At 37.6% G+C, this 18,414-nt stretch overlaps 1 protein-coding gene across 2 annotated transcripts in view; it reads right to left on the minus strand.

Annotated features, from left to right (window-relative positions):
- Window positions 1-18,414, minus strand: part of LOC137638475 (transmembrane protein 138) — a 118,646-nt gene that overhangs the window by 39,997 nt on the left and 60,235 nt on the right. For both annotated transcript variants that reach the window (XR_011044140.1, XM_068370556.1), the window contains exon 3: window positions 12,003-12,075. Coding sequence is in view for 1 of the 2 variants with exons in the window: in XM_068370556.1 (XP_068226657.1) it covers window positions 12,003-12,075 (73 nt within the window). In the remaining variant the exon portion in view is untranslated. The remainder of the gene's footprint in view (window positions 1-12,002; window positions 12,076-18,414) is intronic.

Below are 18,414 nucleotides of genomic sequence, written 5' to 3' on the forward strand. Positions count from 1 at the left end.
CTTTGGTATTTGTTTACAAGAGCACACACTCCATTTACTCCAAAATTATGCAGTCCTCTAGCTCTCCTCTTCTTGTACAGTAATTAGGAGATTCTTTGAATGCTGGGAAAGCAAAAAGTAGCAAGATATGTTGCGCAAGGGAGGGGGGAGGGGGAGGGGTTGGTGGAGGAGGTACTAAACGACCGGGAACTGACATCGTTAACCAAAGAGAAGTTTGTGATGTCAGCGTACATTTGGTATATATTCAAAATATATACTAAATTCAAAATGGAGTAATTACTCAAAAGTGTCACTATTTGTGAAACGTATGTTTTATTTGGTAAATATTTGGTGATAAATCCTATTAATGTGTTTTATTAAAGAAACTATTTTAAGAATGACTAATATTCCCAGACAACGTTTACTGCACTTACGCCATCTATTGACCACTGCCTAAGCATGCCTGCCAATTTCCCGCCAATGAAAACATAAGTTGCAAAAATAGTCATTCTCATAAAAAGTTTCTTTTAAAAAAAGGATAAGATTTATTGTCAAGTATTTACCAAATAAAATATACAATTCACAAATAGTGACACTTCTGAGTAATTACTACATTTTCAATTTAGTATATATTATGAATGTATGCCAAATGTATGCTGACGTCACAAACTTCTCTTTAATTGACTATGTTGATGATGTCAGTTCCAGGTCGTTTAGAACCACCTACACCAACCCCTCCCCCTTCCCGACCCTTGCGCAACATATCTTGCTACTTTTTGTTTTCCCAGCATTTAAAGAACCCCCTGATTACTGTACAAGAAGAGGAGAGCTGTAGGACTGCATAATTTTGGAATAAATGGAGAGTGTGGTCTTGTAGACACTTACCTTCCCTTTTAATAAGATAGTTATTTTTATGAGGGAGGAAGTCAAGTTAGCTGGTTCACTCCACCCAGATGTCAAGACACTTTGTCCTATAAAAGCTCCTTATGACCTCGGCATAGAGATATCACAGGTGTTAGGCTATGTCCCAATCAGGTAACTGGTAGGTGGTCATGCACTCTAGACTGGGTCAATCCTTCCCTCTCCTCACTTGCAAGATAAGCACATATAATTGTCTCACAGACCCAGAAAGCCACTGTGTTCTTGGATCTCTTCTCTATATCCTTCTGATGCTGAGAAATAGTCTCTGGTACTCTACCTAAAGCTCCGAGTTCTCTTTAGGAAGTGTTGTACTGTCCTCACATGACAATGAAGTAAGTAATTCTGAATCCAGCGTCTCGTAGAGAAGAGATAGAGAAGGATTCGAAATAAAGACGTGAATAACTGGGTTCTCGTTCTTGATCATTACTCCCAGAACCAAGGCAAAGCAAACCTTCTTCCTTCCATAAGAATGACTTCTGATGGAAAAACCCCATGCAATTGTATTTCCTTTCTCTGGTTTTCACATGGCCCATGAATGGTGTATCAAGATGATTTTGTTCTTACCTCTCAGTCCAATAATAAAAAGCCACTGTAAAATCTTTAAAATTACAGGGTTATTGGAATTAAAAACTTCTAAAGCTTGTAGGATACTTCTTACATTACTAAAAATGGTAAAATAGACTTTGTCTTTTAACACTATTTTCTCAATAGCAGTTAGTATGTCATATAGTTTGGCAGTAAATATTGAGGATACTAGAGAAGTGCACCTCTACAATTAAAAGCACTACTATATACTCCAAATCCAACGCCAGCATCAGATTTGGAGCCATAAGTATATAAAAGTCGATTCCCTATGTTCTTTAGCATGTTCCATAAAGAGCGACCTGGTTTCCAAGTCAGTCATGTTCTTATTTACACCAATAAAATATTTACAAAAAGATATCTCCAGTAATTTCCATGGAGGGGTTGATGATATACATGAGAGCACTTTATTTCTACCTATATCTAGACTGTTTACTAATGTTTTTACCTGGAAACCATAAGGTTCATGAGATTTTGGGTGACTCAAAATATCTACTACAATTCCCTACAAGGTTTGCAGTCTGATAGGCTAAAGAACTAGGAAGTCTTTGCAACCTAAACCAATACCGAACAATAGAAGACTTCCGGTAAAGGTCTAAGAGTAATTCTCCAGTATCAACAAGGAGGCTTGGGATAAGCAAAGTTCTAAAGGCTCCCATGGACAATCTGATATCAGCATGGTGTATTGATTCTAAAACTTTTAATCGGCTTGGGGTGGGTGCGGAGTGTATTCTACACCTATAACTAATTCTTGAAAAAATTAAAGCCTTGTATAATTTTAAAAGATTTTGCAGTCTGCCCTCCATGATGTACGGGACAAAACTTTTAAAAGATTCAGAGCCTCAAGATATTTTACTTTTAAGGCTTTAAAGGCCCCTGTGGCTGCTGTGGTTTTTTAATTAAATTGACTCCTGCTCTATGTAGAGTTTAATTCAGTAAGTATATGTCATCATCTACACCTTCAAATTGTTCTGCACTCAATGCAATTTCACTTAGCTCCCAAAATTTATTCTAGTCCTCCTTGTCAAGGTTCCATCGTGGCGATCTCTGCAAGGGTGAACCATTGTTTGTATTTATAATAATTGGAGCATGATCACTACTATGCCAAACATCTAACGTTCTCCATTCAAAATCGAGAAGGCACTTAGAGCTTGCAAATGAAAGGTCAATGCATTATTGGGTACCTGTCTGAACATGAAAATGCATAGGCTCTCCTGTATTAAGGAGTCCCACATCTTCATTTTCCACAATTGATGGAATGATATTTCCCCTTGTGTTTGCCAAAACATTACCCCATAAAGGATGTCTACCATTCAAATCTCCCAGGAAGAGAAAAGGTTAAGGGAATTGTTGAATCACCTCTACCAAATTATCATATGAGATGTTATCATCTGGAGGCAAGTAAAGAGAACAAATGGTGTATTTTCTTCCCATATCAATCTGTGCTACCTTTGCCTGCAGAAGTGTACAAATAGACAAAGATATTTGGGGAGCATCTCGACGAACGTATATAAGACTTCCGTCATGGCTCCCTACTCGTTGATCATATGGTGTCCTGTAGCTGATATATTCGTGAGGACAAGAAGTATTGTCATCTACCTTGCTCTCTTGTAGACATAAGTATAGGGGAATGCTCATGAATGAGGAGCTTAAGTTCATATTTAGCCCTCAGATCGTGACAGTTCCACTTTAAAATTGAAGACAAAATAAAGTTTACTTTTAGGAAGATTCCTTAGAAGTCTTCATATCAGTAGGAAGATTCCTTAGAAGTCTTCATATCAAGAGTTTTTTGAATTGGTAGGAGTCTCTGATACTCTCTTTGAAAAAGTAGGCCTTGCTAAGCTTGGTTTAAGGTTTTTCTAAGCAGCCTTCTTAATTATTTGTCGAGGGGGATGGTGCACCTTAACATTAATCCTAGATATATTTAAATTTCCTGAAAGTTCATCTTTTTCAAATAGAATATTGTATTCATTTGCAATAGGAATTTTTGTATTTCTTGTTGGAGAGGAGAGGGATGGTGGTCTCCCTTTTTTTTTTTGACTAAAAGATGGAGAGCTATTAGGATTATGTACCTCCATCATGACAAGTAAATCCAGAAGCTCTCTAGTATATGATTCCTCCCCTAGATATGGCAATGATGCTGCCCGAGATGAAAGCCTTGGGCTGTTTATCTGAGGTGTGGCAGACCTAGAGGAAGGAGATGGTGCCCTTTTGATGAGAAGCACTGAATCTAAATTAAAGAGGCTTGGTAAAAGCCTTAGGTGGTGATTCAGCAATAGGATGCTTTACATTACCTGGTCTAACTGGTGCTGCAATTTTTTTCTGGAGGTCGTGCATCCTTAGATTTAAAGGTTTTGGTGTAACTCTTGGTTTTGGCTAGAAGTCACCTAGCATTCCCCATCGTGATATGGTCTGCATCCAACTTCTGAACAGCTGCTTCTTCTGTTTGATATTGATGACATTCCCTGCCAGTTGGCTTGTGATCCTTGCTACAATTAGTGTACCTTGCAATATTAGTGCAGGGTTCATGGTCAGGATCAGAACAATTGTCACAGACCTTTATGTTTTTACATACCCTAGATGGATGACCAAATCTGAAATAATTGAAGCACTGCAGAGGTTTCTGTTTGTAAAGGGGAACTACAGTGGGGAGGGGGGTTGTGGGAGACTGCAGGTGTTGCGCTCAAAACCTCCCTGGCAAGCTCTGACGAACAAAGCTAGTCTGGCAAGTTACAGGTAATGCACCTCGCTGACAACTACAGGAGTCTGGCAAGAACCCAGCTGCGTGAGCACGCTGGGTTGCAGGATGATCATCAAGATCATCTGAGAGCTCAACAGAGCTTTGCTCCAGAGGGGAACAGTTTCCAAAACATGCTGTTGTTTCCGTGCTACCAGGGGAGTAGAACCCTACGGTGGAGACAACTTCTGATGCTTGCAAGGGAGGCCATCGAACCCTGAAGGTAGAAAGGCACAGAAGGGAAGGAAGACCAGGGTCTTCTTCCGGCTAAGCGAACTCAGCGAGCACTTTCTCCCCAGTTGAAGAAATTTTCTCCCCAGTTGAAGAAAGTGCTGAGGGGAACCCTGGCAAGAACCATCCTGAGGAACGTCCAATGGGAGAGAAGAACCGAGAAGGAAGAATGAATGAAGGAATGATTTGTAATTATCTGGCATCATAACATCAGTGGTCATTGATGCCAATGTTCATGCTTAATTAACAGTTGATAACTAAGATAAAAAACTAAAAATAAAAAACAAGTTAATAAATATATTAACAATGAAACTTTTAAAAGTTAATGCATTTAAAAATGAGTACGAAGGCCAGCTTCTAATATGAATTAGAAAATGCCACTAGGATCATAAAAAATGTCCCCTCAAAGAATCTTGGTGAGGATGTACCTGCCATCATCACCACATTCAATAAGTAAATGCCTCACAGTCAGAGGGGCCAAACAATCATCACAGAATGACTGATACCTGCCAGTCATCAGGAACTCGGGAGTCAAACGTGTGTGCCCTATTATAATGCGACAGAGAACACTCTCCCACCTTCTTGGCATATTTTCCTACTTACATGGAGGTATTGCATTTGTTATTTCCTTCATCTTATTCTGATCAACAGAATTCAAGAAGCGTTCCCAAACATTACTGAGACTTTTTGATATCAGGCAAAAAGTCATTACTAGGAAGAAGGTATCTTCCAGGAAGTAATTTGTCTACTGCCTCTTTTGCTAATTTGTCTGCCGCTTCATTACCAGGCACACCCACATGAGTCGAGACCCAGCAAATTATAACTTTTTTACCTGCACTGCAACAAATATAGAGCCACTACAAAATTTTTAAAACTAAAAGGTTGGTTGTATTAAAAACCACCAGTGCCTGCAACACACTTTCTGCATCACTAAAAATAGTAAAATTACCCTCTTTCATTACTGCTATTTTTTAATAGCAGTCAAGATACCATACAGCTCTGCTGTAAAGATGGAGCATTTTAAAGGGAGCGCACATTTACAACTAAAAAGAGAATTGTACACCCCAAATCCAATGCCAGTACTGGATTTGGAGTTGTCCGTATATATAAATCCACTATCCCTGTGTTGTTCTGCATGTTCTTAAAAGGTGGACTGAATTTCTTCAATTACCATGTTGCTTTTAGAGCCAGTCTAATAATTAAAGAGAGAGATCTGGAAATTTCCCAGGAGGGGTGACTGATAGCCTAAAAGATAATACCCCGCTCCTGGAAAGATTCAGGCTATTCAGAAGTTCTTTCACTCTTGAATTCATAAGGCTCTAGGGATGTAGAGTGAGCCTCATAGTATGAGAAGAAATTCTCTCTATTGGCAGCTTCAAATGCCAATGAATTGCAACACCTCTGTAACCTATACCAATATCAATCATCGTAGGCTGACGATATAAGTCCAGTGGCCACTCACCTGCATCAACTAACAGACTAGGGATGGGGGATGATTTAAAAGCACCAGTAGCTAATCTGATGCCAGTGTGATCAATGAAATCTAAAATCTTCAACTAGTTAGTGGAAGCTGAAGAATATACTTCACATCCATAGAAAAGTTTGGGTAAAATAAGGGCTTTATACAATCTTAAGAGAGTCTGACGATCTGCTCCCCATATACCCAAGTCAGCTTTCTGTCAAATGTTAAACCTAGAAATGGTGTTTCTTCAACATAGGGAATATGATGGTTTTTTATATATATATCTGGGTCTGGGTGTATGCCTCGAATGCGGCAGAAATGAATGCAACTGTTTTACTTGTAGAAAATTTGAAGCCACACAAATCGGCCCATTTCATAATTTGATTGACCATGTGTTGAGGCTTTCTTTCAATTGTTGTCATTCTTGCTCCTGGAAATGAAACAGAAAGGTCATCAACAAAGAGAATATGGAAAACGTCATCTGAAATCACGTAAGAAATCCCATTAATTGCTGGGGCAAATAATGTAACACTAAGTACACTGCCCTGTGGAACTCATTCTTCCAGGCACTTTCTTTCAGACAGAGTACACTGGAACCTTTATATATGATCTTAATTCGTTCCGAGACCTAGATCGTATGTTAAAACGATCGTATGTTGAGTGAATATTCCCATAAGAATACACTGTAATTTATATAATTTGTTCTACAGCCCAAAAAACTATGATAACTCCTTAATAAATTACTACACATAATTACACACAGCAATAATACAATTCCATTATATAATAGATATGTAAAAAAGAATAATTATAAAGAACTAATAAATAAAAAGGGGTTTTTATTGTCACTTTACCTTAGAGACAGGCCAACAAAGGTGTAGGCCTTGCTACGCAAGAGGAGATGGATGGTCGGTGAGGAGGTAGAGATGTTGGTACCGTAACTTAATCTAACTTACACTACGTGAACTTTAACCTAACTTGGGCTTATTTATTTTTATTCAATTTTTATATTTTATATTTTTTTTTACATTTTTTTTTTCTTTTTATTTTTAATTTTCATCACTTTCACTCACTTCAGTCTTAGTTTTCTTTGCTTCACCTTCTTTTCTCTTCATCACGATCACTAGACCGCTTCGTAGATTTTCTAAAGAAACTATCGAGAGAAAGTTGTATGGTACGGCTTTTCAGAATTTTTCTGAAATGGGTTAAGCAGACATCATCAAATTGCTCATGTTTTTCTACAATTTCTTGCTTCAATTCTAATGAAAGCATTGCCTTCTTCCTTTTCTCACCACTACTAATACCTGTAACGAAACTAAGCTTCTTAGGACCCATGATAATGCGTAAAATAAAAATTGAAACGTGAAAAAGGAAGATAATAAGCACTGTTAATAACGGACCGAACAGGGTACAACCCCACAATGCACACAAGAACAGAAAACTGACCAATGCGACACTCACTGGCATCCCTCTGACGTGCTGCCATCTACCAGCATAAACAAGAAACTACGACTGACGCTTCGAGAAAATTCTACGCGGATGGTCTACTGTCGGATGTTGGAGCATGATATCAGGTGTCGAGATGAGAATTCAATTGAATTTTACGTCGGATGTTGGAGCATGATGTCATGTGTCGAGATGAGAATTCAATTGAATTTTACGTCGGATGTTGGTACAATTGTATGTAGAGGTTCCACTGTAATACCTATTCTAACGTGAGAGAACAGCCTTTTTAAAAAGGCCTGAATGAATAAAGGCAACTCACCTCTTAGACCAAACTCATGGACAGTTTAAAGGATACCATACCTCCATGTGGTATCATATGCTTTTCTAAGATCAAAGAACACTGTCACATGATGTTTCTTAGAAGCAAATGACTAGCAAAAGAATAACTAAACAAACAAGTGCATTCATTGTACAGTGCATTTTCTGAAACCCACACTGAACTGTTGATAAAATACCCCTCTTTTCCAGTGTCCATACTAGCCTTGCATTGACCACTTTTTCCATGATTTTACACAAACAACATGTCAATGCAATTGGTTGGTAGCTTGCAGCTAAAACTTTGTCCTTTCCAGGTTTTAAAAAAGCTAAAATAATGGTTTGTTCCCAAACTGATGGGAAACTAAGGTCTCTCACCATATTTGGTTAATAATACTTATGATAAAAACTTTAGTGTTATTACACACATGCTTTGTCATTGCATAAGGAATTTCATCTGGGCCTGGGGCTGTATCATTGCATGATGATAATGCAGTCAAATTCTCTCTCTCTGTAAATGGGAGATTGCATGTCTCATCTTTATTTGATATGAAGTTGAGAGTCTTTTCTTCTTCTTTACATCTATACAGGTAGCCTGGCGAGTCTTCTTTATTTTGGGACACTCTCAAAATGCTCAGCAAGTGAATTGCTCACTTCTATAGGATTAGTAATATACTGATCATTTATTTTTAACACTGGTGAAGGATTTGGAGTATATCTGCCAGAGATCTTATACACTTTCCTTCATACGGCAGAAGGTGGAGTTCTTTTATTCACCGAAGAAACAAAAAATGAACTTAACTGACATCGAGCTGCTTTGATTGCTCGTCGAAATTGTGCTCTGCATTTCTTGTAAGTGATATTCTCTTCAGTATGATTTCTACGGCAACTTTTAAACAGAGTTCTAATAAATCTGTATAACACCTGAATTTCTGGTGACCCCCAAGGGACTGGTCGTTGACAGAACAGACTTCTTGTTTTTGGAAGAGAATGCACTCCAATTGTGTGAAGCGTTCCCTTTAGTAAATCATTAGCATCATCAATATTTTCGAATTCAACTACATTACCTTCTACTTCACTCAGTTCTTTAAATTTTTGCCAGTCAGCTTTATCCAAGCACCATTGAGGTGATCTGGATTCAGGTGGGCCATTGTTAGTTTTAATCAATATTGGTGCATGATCCCTTGTATATCAGTCATCCAATGTTCTCCACTGGAAGTAAGCCAGACAGAGCTTGCTATTGAAAGAATAATGCAGGACAAAGTACCAGTCTCATTTATTGATTGATTTAAAGTTTTCTGGCATCCTGACATCTAAGGTCATTGATGCCGATATCATTTATTTTATATAAAAATCAAAAGAATATTCAATTAAAACCATAAAAGTTGAATGTCACTATACAAGTTAAATAATTTTCAGAAGACCTGCTTCTGAAACAAATCTAAAAATGCCGCTCGCATGGTAGGACAAATCATGTCCAAGAATCTTGGCAAGGATGAATCTGCCACCCTCACCTCGAGCCTCAAATAGATATCTATTTCTTAAGTTATTATAATTGGGGCATTCGGTCAACAAATGCCTCACTGTTAAAGGTACTAAACAGTCGTCGCAATACAGCTGGTGTTGGCCCTTCAGAAGAAATTCATGTGTCAACCGAGTGTGACCAACACGGAGACGACAAAGTCATATCCCCCATTTACGGGGCATCATGTCATACCTCCAAGGAGGTATGACATTTGTTATTTCTCTCATTTTATTGCCACCTAGATTACTCCAGTGTTGTTTCCATTTATTACAAAACAATTTTTTGATGTTAGGTAGGAAATCATCACACGGAATGGGATACCTCCTTGGTAGCAACTCGGATGCAGCATTCTTCGCCAGTAAATCTGCCTTCTCATTCCCAGACACACCTACATGTGCTGGAACCCAACAAAATCGAATCATTATAACCCTCCTACCATTAATAAAAAGCCATTCTAAAATCTTTAAAACTAGAGGGTTACTAGAATTAAACACTTCTAAAGCTTGAAGGACACTCCTTGCATCACTAAAAATTGTAAAATTACCCTCCTTCTCCAACACTATTTTCTCAATAGCGATTAATATGCCATACAGTTCGGCAGTAAATATGGAAGCTGTTAGACAAAGTGCACCTCTACACTTATAACCATTACTATGTACTCCAAATCCAATGCCAGCATCAGATTTGGAGCCATCAGTATATATAAAAGTCGATCCTCTATGTTCTTTAACATGTTCCATAAAAAGAGACCTGGCTTCTAAGTCAGTCATATTCTTCTTAACTCCAATAAAGTATTTACAGAAAGATATCTCAGGTAATTTCCATGGAGGCGTTGATGATACCTTGAATGGAAGCACCTTACTTCTAATTATATCCAGATTGTTTGATAATTGTTTCACCCGAAACCCATAAGGTTGGGGAGATTTTGGGTGCAACTCAAAGTATGTTGAGTGCCTTACAAGGCTTGCAGTCTGAAAGGCTAAAGAATTTGGGAGCCTTTGCAATCTAAACCAATACCGAATAATAGAAGACATTCGGTAAAGGTCTAGAGGTAACTCTCCAGCATCAACAAGGAGACTTGGGATAGGCGAGGTTCTAAAGGCTCCTGTGGACAATCTAATACCAGCATCATGTATTGAATCTAATATCGTTAATCGGCTTGGGGTGGCTGAGGAGTATATTTAACATCCATAACTAATTTTGGAAAAAATCAAGGGCCTGTATAATTTTAAAATAGTAATGCGGTCTGGCCTCCATGATGTATAGGACAATACTTTTAAAAGATTCAGAGCCTCAACACATTTAGCTTTTAATGCTTTTAGGTGAGAAACCCATGTAAGCCTACAATCAAATATCAAACCTAAAAATTTAGCTTTCCCTACACATGGGATCCGTTGACCTTTACTGTATATATCTGGGTCTGGATGTGCTCCCCGGATACGACAGAAATGTATAGTAGTTTTACTTATAGAGAACTTAAATCCATTCATATCGGCCCACTGGATAATTTTGTCAATTGAGAGTTGTAGTTTTCTCTCAACCATTGCCATTCTAGCTACAGCAAATGATATGGAGAGATCATCCACAAATAATGTTGAGGGAACATCCCGGGGAATGGCTGAGGATATCCCATTAATTGCTAGTGCAAAAAGGGTTACACTCAGCACACCACCCTGAGGAACTCCTTCTTCCTGACACTTACTCTCTGATAGTTTCCCCCACTCTCACTTGGAAAACTCTATGTGAAAGAAATGACTGAATAAATAGTGGCAGCTCTCCTCTCAATCCCAAGTCATGAGTTGTTTTAAGTATACCATATCTCTATGTGGTATCATATGCCTTTTCAAGGTAAAAAAAAAAACTGTCACATGGTGCTGTTTGGAAGCAAACGCTTCACAAATAGAGGACTCAAGTCGTATCAACACATAAGTCGTTGAAGTGAGTGGGCTCACCAATGTTTAGAACCCCCACATCTTCCTTTTCTATTAGTGTCGCTAACAAGTTGCCCTTTGAGTTAGCTAAAACGTTTCCTCATAATGGATGTCTACTGTTCATATCACCCACAAGAAATGGTTGAGGAAGTTGGTTTAACACCTCAGCCACATCACAGGAAATAGTCATTAGGGGTAAATATAATGAATATATAGTATATTTTCTACTTAGATCTATTTGTATTGCTACTGCTTGTAGAGATGTACATAGATTTAAATGTTTTTGGGGAATGTCACAGCGAACATTCACGTGACTTCCCCCATTTACATCTAGGACATGAAAGTGGCACAGGAGCGGTCAGCCTTGCCTAGGCAAACAAGCATGCTGCACCCTCAAGCACAGCCACATATGAAAGAAAAGGGTTACATTTTTAATATTTTAGCCAAGTCTTTGACCATGGCTGACATCTAAATGAGAAAGGTATGCGTGAGCGGGGGAGGGAGGGGAGTTGTTTCTCCCTGCTGCCACTGGTTATTAACCAGCTAGTTGTTGACACCTCATTAAAAGGTTTTATAGCTGTATGTCAGCTACTGCTTTCTTCTATGGTGAAGAATATAGGAGTTGTATAGCGTAGGAACAAATTATTTTTTTTCAGTTTAATTGGTTCACCACCAGTAAAATTTCTTGATTCATTACTTTACATATTTTCTCTATGTCTCTTTCTCTCTGGTTTTACTTTACTTTACTTTCATACAATTTTCAACTATTATTCTAGAATTCTTTGGAATAAGGCTCTTCTACATGCAACTCAATGGTCTGTTTATGATAAGTAAAACATACATGAGTGAAACTAAACTTTGCCAGTTACATACCTGGGAGAGTGATGTTGAGAACAAGGCCAAAAAGAACAAGATAAGAGAAAAAACTAAGCACACATCTTGAATTCTAAGGGAAAAGCAAAAGTTGAGAATTAAACACCAGAAGCATGAAAACTATTTAGAATATATAACGACAATCTACTGTACTTCATTGACTTATTAAACTTATTTTTACTGTATCCTCTCAAGTTATACAAACAATTACGTATTATTATCATTTCTCCCTATAATTTTATTTCATTACAATTATTGTAAGAAAAAATCATTAAACTTTTAGTTATTCATATTTTCCTAATTATAAAAATCCGAGACCTTTAATACGAGCATTAATTCAGCAAAGCTCAAAACAACCTTTAAATATGAAACAAGGTAAACAATGTCTGTCTGTTGGGTGGGAGGTAGGCCTCACCAGCCATACAAGTAGTGCAAACATCACTTTGTCCTTTAACATGACAAATTTGAAAGAAATTAGTAATTTTCATACTATACAAACCTGAGCTCTTTACTTTGGATATTAGTTCTGGGGTAGCTGGAACCTAGCCATAAACTTTTTAATGCGAGGTATTAACGACCCTCCATTACAGTAGTTAGTGGGGGCAGCATTAAGTAGACAAGCTACACTTCTCATTAAATCACTTTTGGTTGTAGGTAAGACTTCTTAGGAGACAAGTGATGGTGGGCCAAGAGTAAAGACCTCAGGTTTGTATAAATAAGAAAAATACAAATTACTTCAAAATTTGTCATTTGTTCCTACGCAAATACAATCTTTTTGCTCTTTACTATGAAGACTTGCCCTTTAGGAGGGTGGAAGTCCGAAACCCACCTAGTTGGGAACTTGACCAGGAATGCAACTCTAAGCTTGTTCAGACGTGACAGAGGCACTCTGACATCTTGTAACTCTCCATCTGGTAGGCTGGGGAGATGACAGCACTATGACTTTGCCAGGTAAGAATAGTTTGTTGAAAATTACTTCATACTTAAACCTGGACAAAACTTGACTCCCCCTCGCAGAGAGAATGGGGGACATAAAAAAAATTTATATTACATTTCAGACCAAACAAGAGAAATGGTATTTACCCGTAGTTAGAGGTAGGCCAGCTTGCAGAGTCCTCCAGATGCTGTGCCGCAAGAGGGGAAGATGACTGAAGAAAAGGTTGAGATACTATCGCTAGAGAGTTATGGGGTCCTTTGACTGGCCAGACAGTACTACATAGGACCCTTCTCTCTGGTTACGGTTCTTTCCTTTTGCCTACACAGACACCGAATAGTCTAGCCTATTCTTTACAGATTCTCCTCTGTCCTCATACACCTGACAACACTGAGATTACCAAACTATTCTTCTTCTCTCAAGGGGTTAATTACTGCACTCTAAATTTCAGTGGCTACTTTCCTCTTGGTAAGGGTAGAAAAGACTCTTCAGCTATGGTAAGCAGCTCTTCTAAGAGAAGGACACTCCAAAATCAAACCATTGTTCTCTAGTCTTGGGTAGTGCCATAGCCTCTGTACCATGGTATTCCACTGTCTTGGGTTAGAGTTCTCTTGCTTGAGGGTACACTCGGGCACACTGTTGTATCTAGTTTCTCTTCCTCTTGTTTTGTTATAGTTTTTAAAGTTTATATAGGAAATATTCATTTCAATATTGTTACTATTCTTAAAATATTTAGTTTTTCCTTATTTCCTTTCCTCACTAGGCTATTTTCCTTGTTGGAGCCTTTGGGCTTATAGCATCCAGCTTTTCCAACTAGGGTTGTAGCTTAGCATTTGATAATAATAATAATGATAACAACAGGAAACATTGTAAAAGAAAGCCTGTTTAGGAAAAATACAAAATCTTCAAAATAATTTTATTTGTAATTTTATTATTTTACTATTCATTAGTTTTAGGAATTTAGTTAGCTCATGTCCTTATCCCTCAAAATTCTTTTTTACTTATTAGGTAGTTGGCAACCCGCCAACAGTAGATGGTAGCTTGAATTACAGTCACGCAATTTTAACAGTTCCTAATTTGTGCATATCCTCAACCTGTTTGGTATGTGGAATACTGGACTGACACATGAGGATCCAAAAGTGGAAAAGAAGGTGTTTGTTGATTCCATATACATTACAGACAGTAAGTGAAACTTGAGGGGAAATTATGCTTGAAGCTGGATACCATTTACTCTTAATTAGTTTTTTTATTACACAATGATGCTTATCAATAACAGACGTTATCTCATCATAGTTATTATTTTTTAATGTGACACTTAGATTCTCTAAAACTTCTTACAGGATCTATAGCACTACTCCAGTTCCAGTGCTTGTGTTGCATTTTGAGTGCATAATAATTCATTAAATTGCAAAGGTGCACTTCTTCCAGAACCACCCGTCTTTACAGAAAAATTGTTTGGCACTGACTGCTATTGAAAATATAACACTAATAGGAAACGTTAAATGTAATATTTTTTGTAAACTAATTGTGTCTTTCAGGCATTAAATATTTTCAAGTCAACAAGTGCTCATTGTTCTTTGGCCCACATCCTTGTTAAAAGCTGCATTCATAATCATCCGCATTGTTCATTCTATACATTTTAATACTGTCCGGTAGCTTGCATTTGCATATAGATAATCATCTTTGAATTATCTCTAATTGTGAGTACAGTGTGTTATATTGTTATGGGAGTGTTCAATGTGTGGGCAGTTTGTTTTTGGGGGTTTTCCTATCATTTTTGGTACAATTATTGTATGAGTGTAAATTCACATTCAAGGTTATTCTCAACCTACTTGTTTTTCATTTGGGAAATTAAATCACTTTTAAATACAGTAATACCTTTAGATATGAATTTAATTCGTTCCATGACTGCCGACGTATCTAAAAAAATCATATCTCAAAAGACGTATCTAAAAAAATCATATCTCAAAATAATTATGCCCATTTGAATTAAATGAAACATGATTAATTCATTCCAAGGGTAAGAAATATACCCCAAAAAAGCTCAAACTATGCTCGAAACACACTCAACAATCACTAAATGGAAATTGATATATAATAAATGTTAATAAAAACAATAAAAAAATAGAGTTGTACAGTACTCACCGCCTAGGCAAGTGCTAGCGTACGGGATGCATGCAAGGAGGAGGGAGGGAGAGAAGTAAGGCTACCACGCACACACACACACGATATGGTAGTTGTAGAAAGCGGCAAGATAAATACAATTAAAACGTTGTATGAGCATACTGTACTAAATCCTTAATATTTAAGGCTTTCATTTAAGCGGTAGACCACTTTCTGTTTGATATTTCTTAACAGCAGGACCAAAGGCTAGGTTCATCCACTCAATGAAGAACTGCCTTGTTACCCAGCCCTTACTATTAGCATGCCAAATGACCTATAACTTTTCTTTCAACACCTTATGGACTTTAAAGGCCCTGTGATTCTCTGAGTGGTACACCAACAACGGCTTCACCTTACAGTCCCCGGTAGTGTTAGCGCAAAGGGCGAGAGTAAGACTATTCTTCATAGGCTTTTGTTCGGGAAGCTTCTTCACCTCAGCGGTGATATAGGTTCTCCTTGGCATTTTTTCCAAAAAAAGCAACGTCTCATCACAATTAAACACCTGATGTGGTATGTAGATTTCCTGAGCAACAAGAGAATTAAGGCACTGAATAAATTCTTCGCAAGCCTTCACATCTGCACTTGCTTCTTCGCCATGCCTAACGACTATGTGGATGCCCGTTTGTTTTTTGAAATTTTCAAACCAGCCACGGCTGGCTTTAAACTCATCTCGTGCCTTGCGATGACTCTCTTCCCTATCAGCTGGGGAATCTTACCTATTATTATTATCATTATTATTATTATTATTATTATTATTATTATTATTATTACTAGACAAGCTACAACCCTAGATGCTATAAGCCCAAGGGCTCCAACAGGGAAAAATAGCTCAGTGAGGAAAGGAAATAAAGAAATAAATAAATGAGGGGAACAAATTAACAATAAATCATTCTAAACACAGTAACAATGTCAAAACAGATAAGTCATATATCAACTATAAAAAGACTTACCGGGTATGTCAGCTTGTTCAACATAAAAACATTTGCTGCAACTTTGAGCTTTTGAAGTTCTATTGATTCAACTACCCGATTAGGAAGATCATTCCACAGCTTGGTCACAGCTGGAATAAAACTTCTAGAATACTGTGTAGTATTGAGCCTCATGATGGAGAAGGCCTGGCTATTAGAATTAACTGCCTGCCTAGTATTACGAACAGGATAGAATTGTCCAGGGAGATTTGAATGTAAAGGATGGTCAGAGTTATGAAAAATCTTATGCAACATGCATAATGAACTAATTGAATGACGGTGCCAAAGATTAATATCTAGATTAGGAATAAGAAATTTAATAGACCGTAAGTTTCTATCCAACAAATTAAGATGAGAATCAGCAGCTGAAGACCAGACAGGAGAACAATACTCAAAACAAGGTACAATGAAAGAATTAAAAAACTTTTTCAGAATAGATTGATCACCGAAAATCATAAAAGACTTTCTCAATAAGCCAATTTTTTGTGCAATTGAAGAAGTCACAGACCTAACGTGTTTCTCAAAAGTAAATTTGCTGTTGAGAATCACACCTAAAATTTTAAAAGAGTCATACAAATTTAAAGAAACATTATCAATACTGAGATCCGGATGTTGAGGAGCCACCGTCCTTGACCTACTTACAATCAGACTTTGAGTTTTGTTAGGATTCAACTCCATACCCCATAATTTTCACCATGCACTAATTTTAGCTAGATCTCTATTAAGGGATTCAACAACCCCAGACCTACATTCAGGGGATGGAATTAATGCAAAGAGAGCAGCATCATCTGCATATGCTACAAGCTTGTTTTCTAGGCCAAACCACATATGAAAAGTAATGGGCCAAGAACACTACCCTGTGGAACACCAGATATCACATTCCTATACTCACTATGGTGCCCAACAACAGCAACTCTGAGATCTATTATTTAAAAAATCAATAATAATGCTAAGAAACGACTAACCCACTCCCAACTGTTTGACTTTGAAAACAAGGGCCTCATGATTAACACGGTCAAATGCAGCACTAAAATCAAGGTCAATTATACAAACTTCCAGACCACAATCAAGGGATTTCTGTACAGCATTGGAGATTGTAAGAGGGGCATCACATGCTCCAATGCCTTTACGAAAACCAAATTGCAAACTAGGGAGTAGATGATTACCTTCAGCAAACCTAATAAGACGTTTTGCCAAAAGACGTTCCAAAACTTTAGATAATATGGGAGTTATGGAAATTGGGTGGTAATCAGTTGGATTTGAGCTACCACAAACACATTTACATAGAGGAGTAACATTACCAATTCTCCAACAAGTGCTAAAAGCTCCTATTCTTGCTAACTTGCACAAAATAGCAGATAATTTTGGAACTAAGAAATCTGCAGTCTATAAAAATCAAAGGAAAAATACCATTTGGGTCTACACCTCCATAAGCATCAAGGTCCATCAACAGAGCTTTAATCTCACGAGATCGAAAAGCTAAACTAGTTATTTTAGCCTCAGGAATACAGGAATGAGGAAGTTCAAATTTTTCATTACTCTGTTTACTGTAAAAAACATCAACCAAAAGGGTTGCCTTTTCCTTTGGATAGTGAGTGACTGAGCCATCTGGTTTAAGTAAAGGAGGAACTGTTGCATCTACACCAAAGAGTGCAGATTTAAGGGTAGACCACCATTTATGTTCTTGAGTTGTACCAGAAAGGGTTTCTTTTATGGTTAAATAGTATTCCTTTTCAGTTGAAGCATAAACTCTCTGAGCAAAACCTCTAAGCTAAGTATAGTTATTCCAGGTCAAATCTGATCTGTTACTCTTCCAAAGATGATAGGCCTCCTGCTTCTTCAAATAAGCACGTCTACAATCATCATTGAACCAAGGTTTGTCCTTCACTTGGTACCTTAGCACCTTTAAGCTGATTAGATTCTCATTCAAAGGGACAACAGGATCAACAGTACTATATGATTGTGACCAATTCAAGCACAAAAGATCATGCAAAATCCCATTCCAGTCTGCTTGAGATTTCATATAAATTTTACAAGTGTATGATACATCAGAGATAGGCTGCTCAGTCTTCACTACTAATGAAATCAAGGCATGATCAGATGTCCTGACTGGAGAGCCAACCTTACATGTTATAACGCCAGGGGAGTCAGTGTATATGAGGTCTCAGCAATTACCAGACATGTGAGTAGCTTCACTTATGATTTACTCACAGACTGATTCAGAGGCAAAGTCTAAAGGTCTTAAGTTATGGCGATCAGTAGGAGAGATAGAACTTAACCCCTCCCTATGGTGAGCATTGAAATCACCAACAAAGACAAAAGAAGCCTTTCTATCATCATCTTGTAT

The sequence above is a fragment of the Palaemon carinicauda genome, chromosome 3 (assembly GCF_036898095.1).
Source record: "Palaemon carinicauda isolate YSFRI2023 chromosome 3, ASM3689809v2, whole genome shotgun sequence".
NCBI lineage: Eukaryota > Metazoa > Arthropoda > Malacostraca > Decapoda > Palaemonidae > Palaemon > Palaemon carinicauda.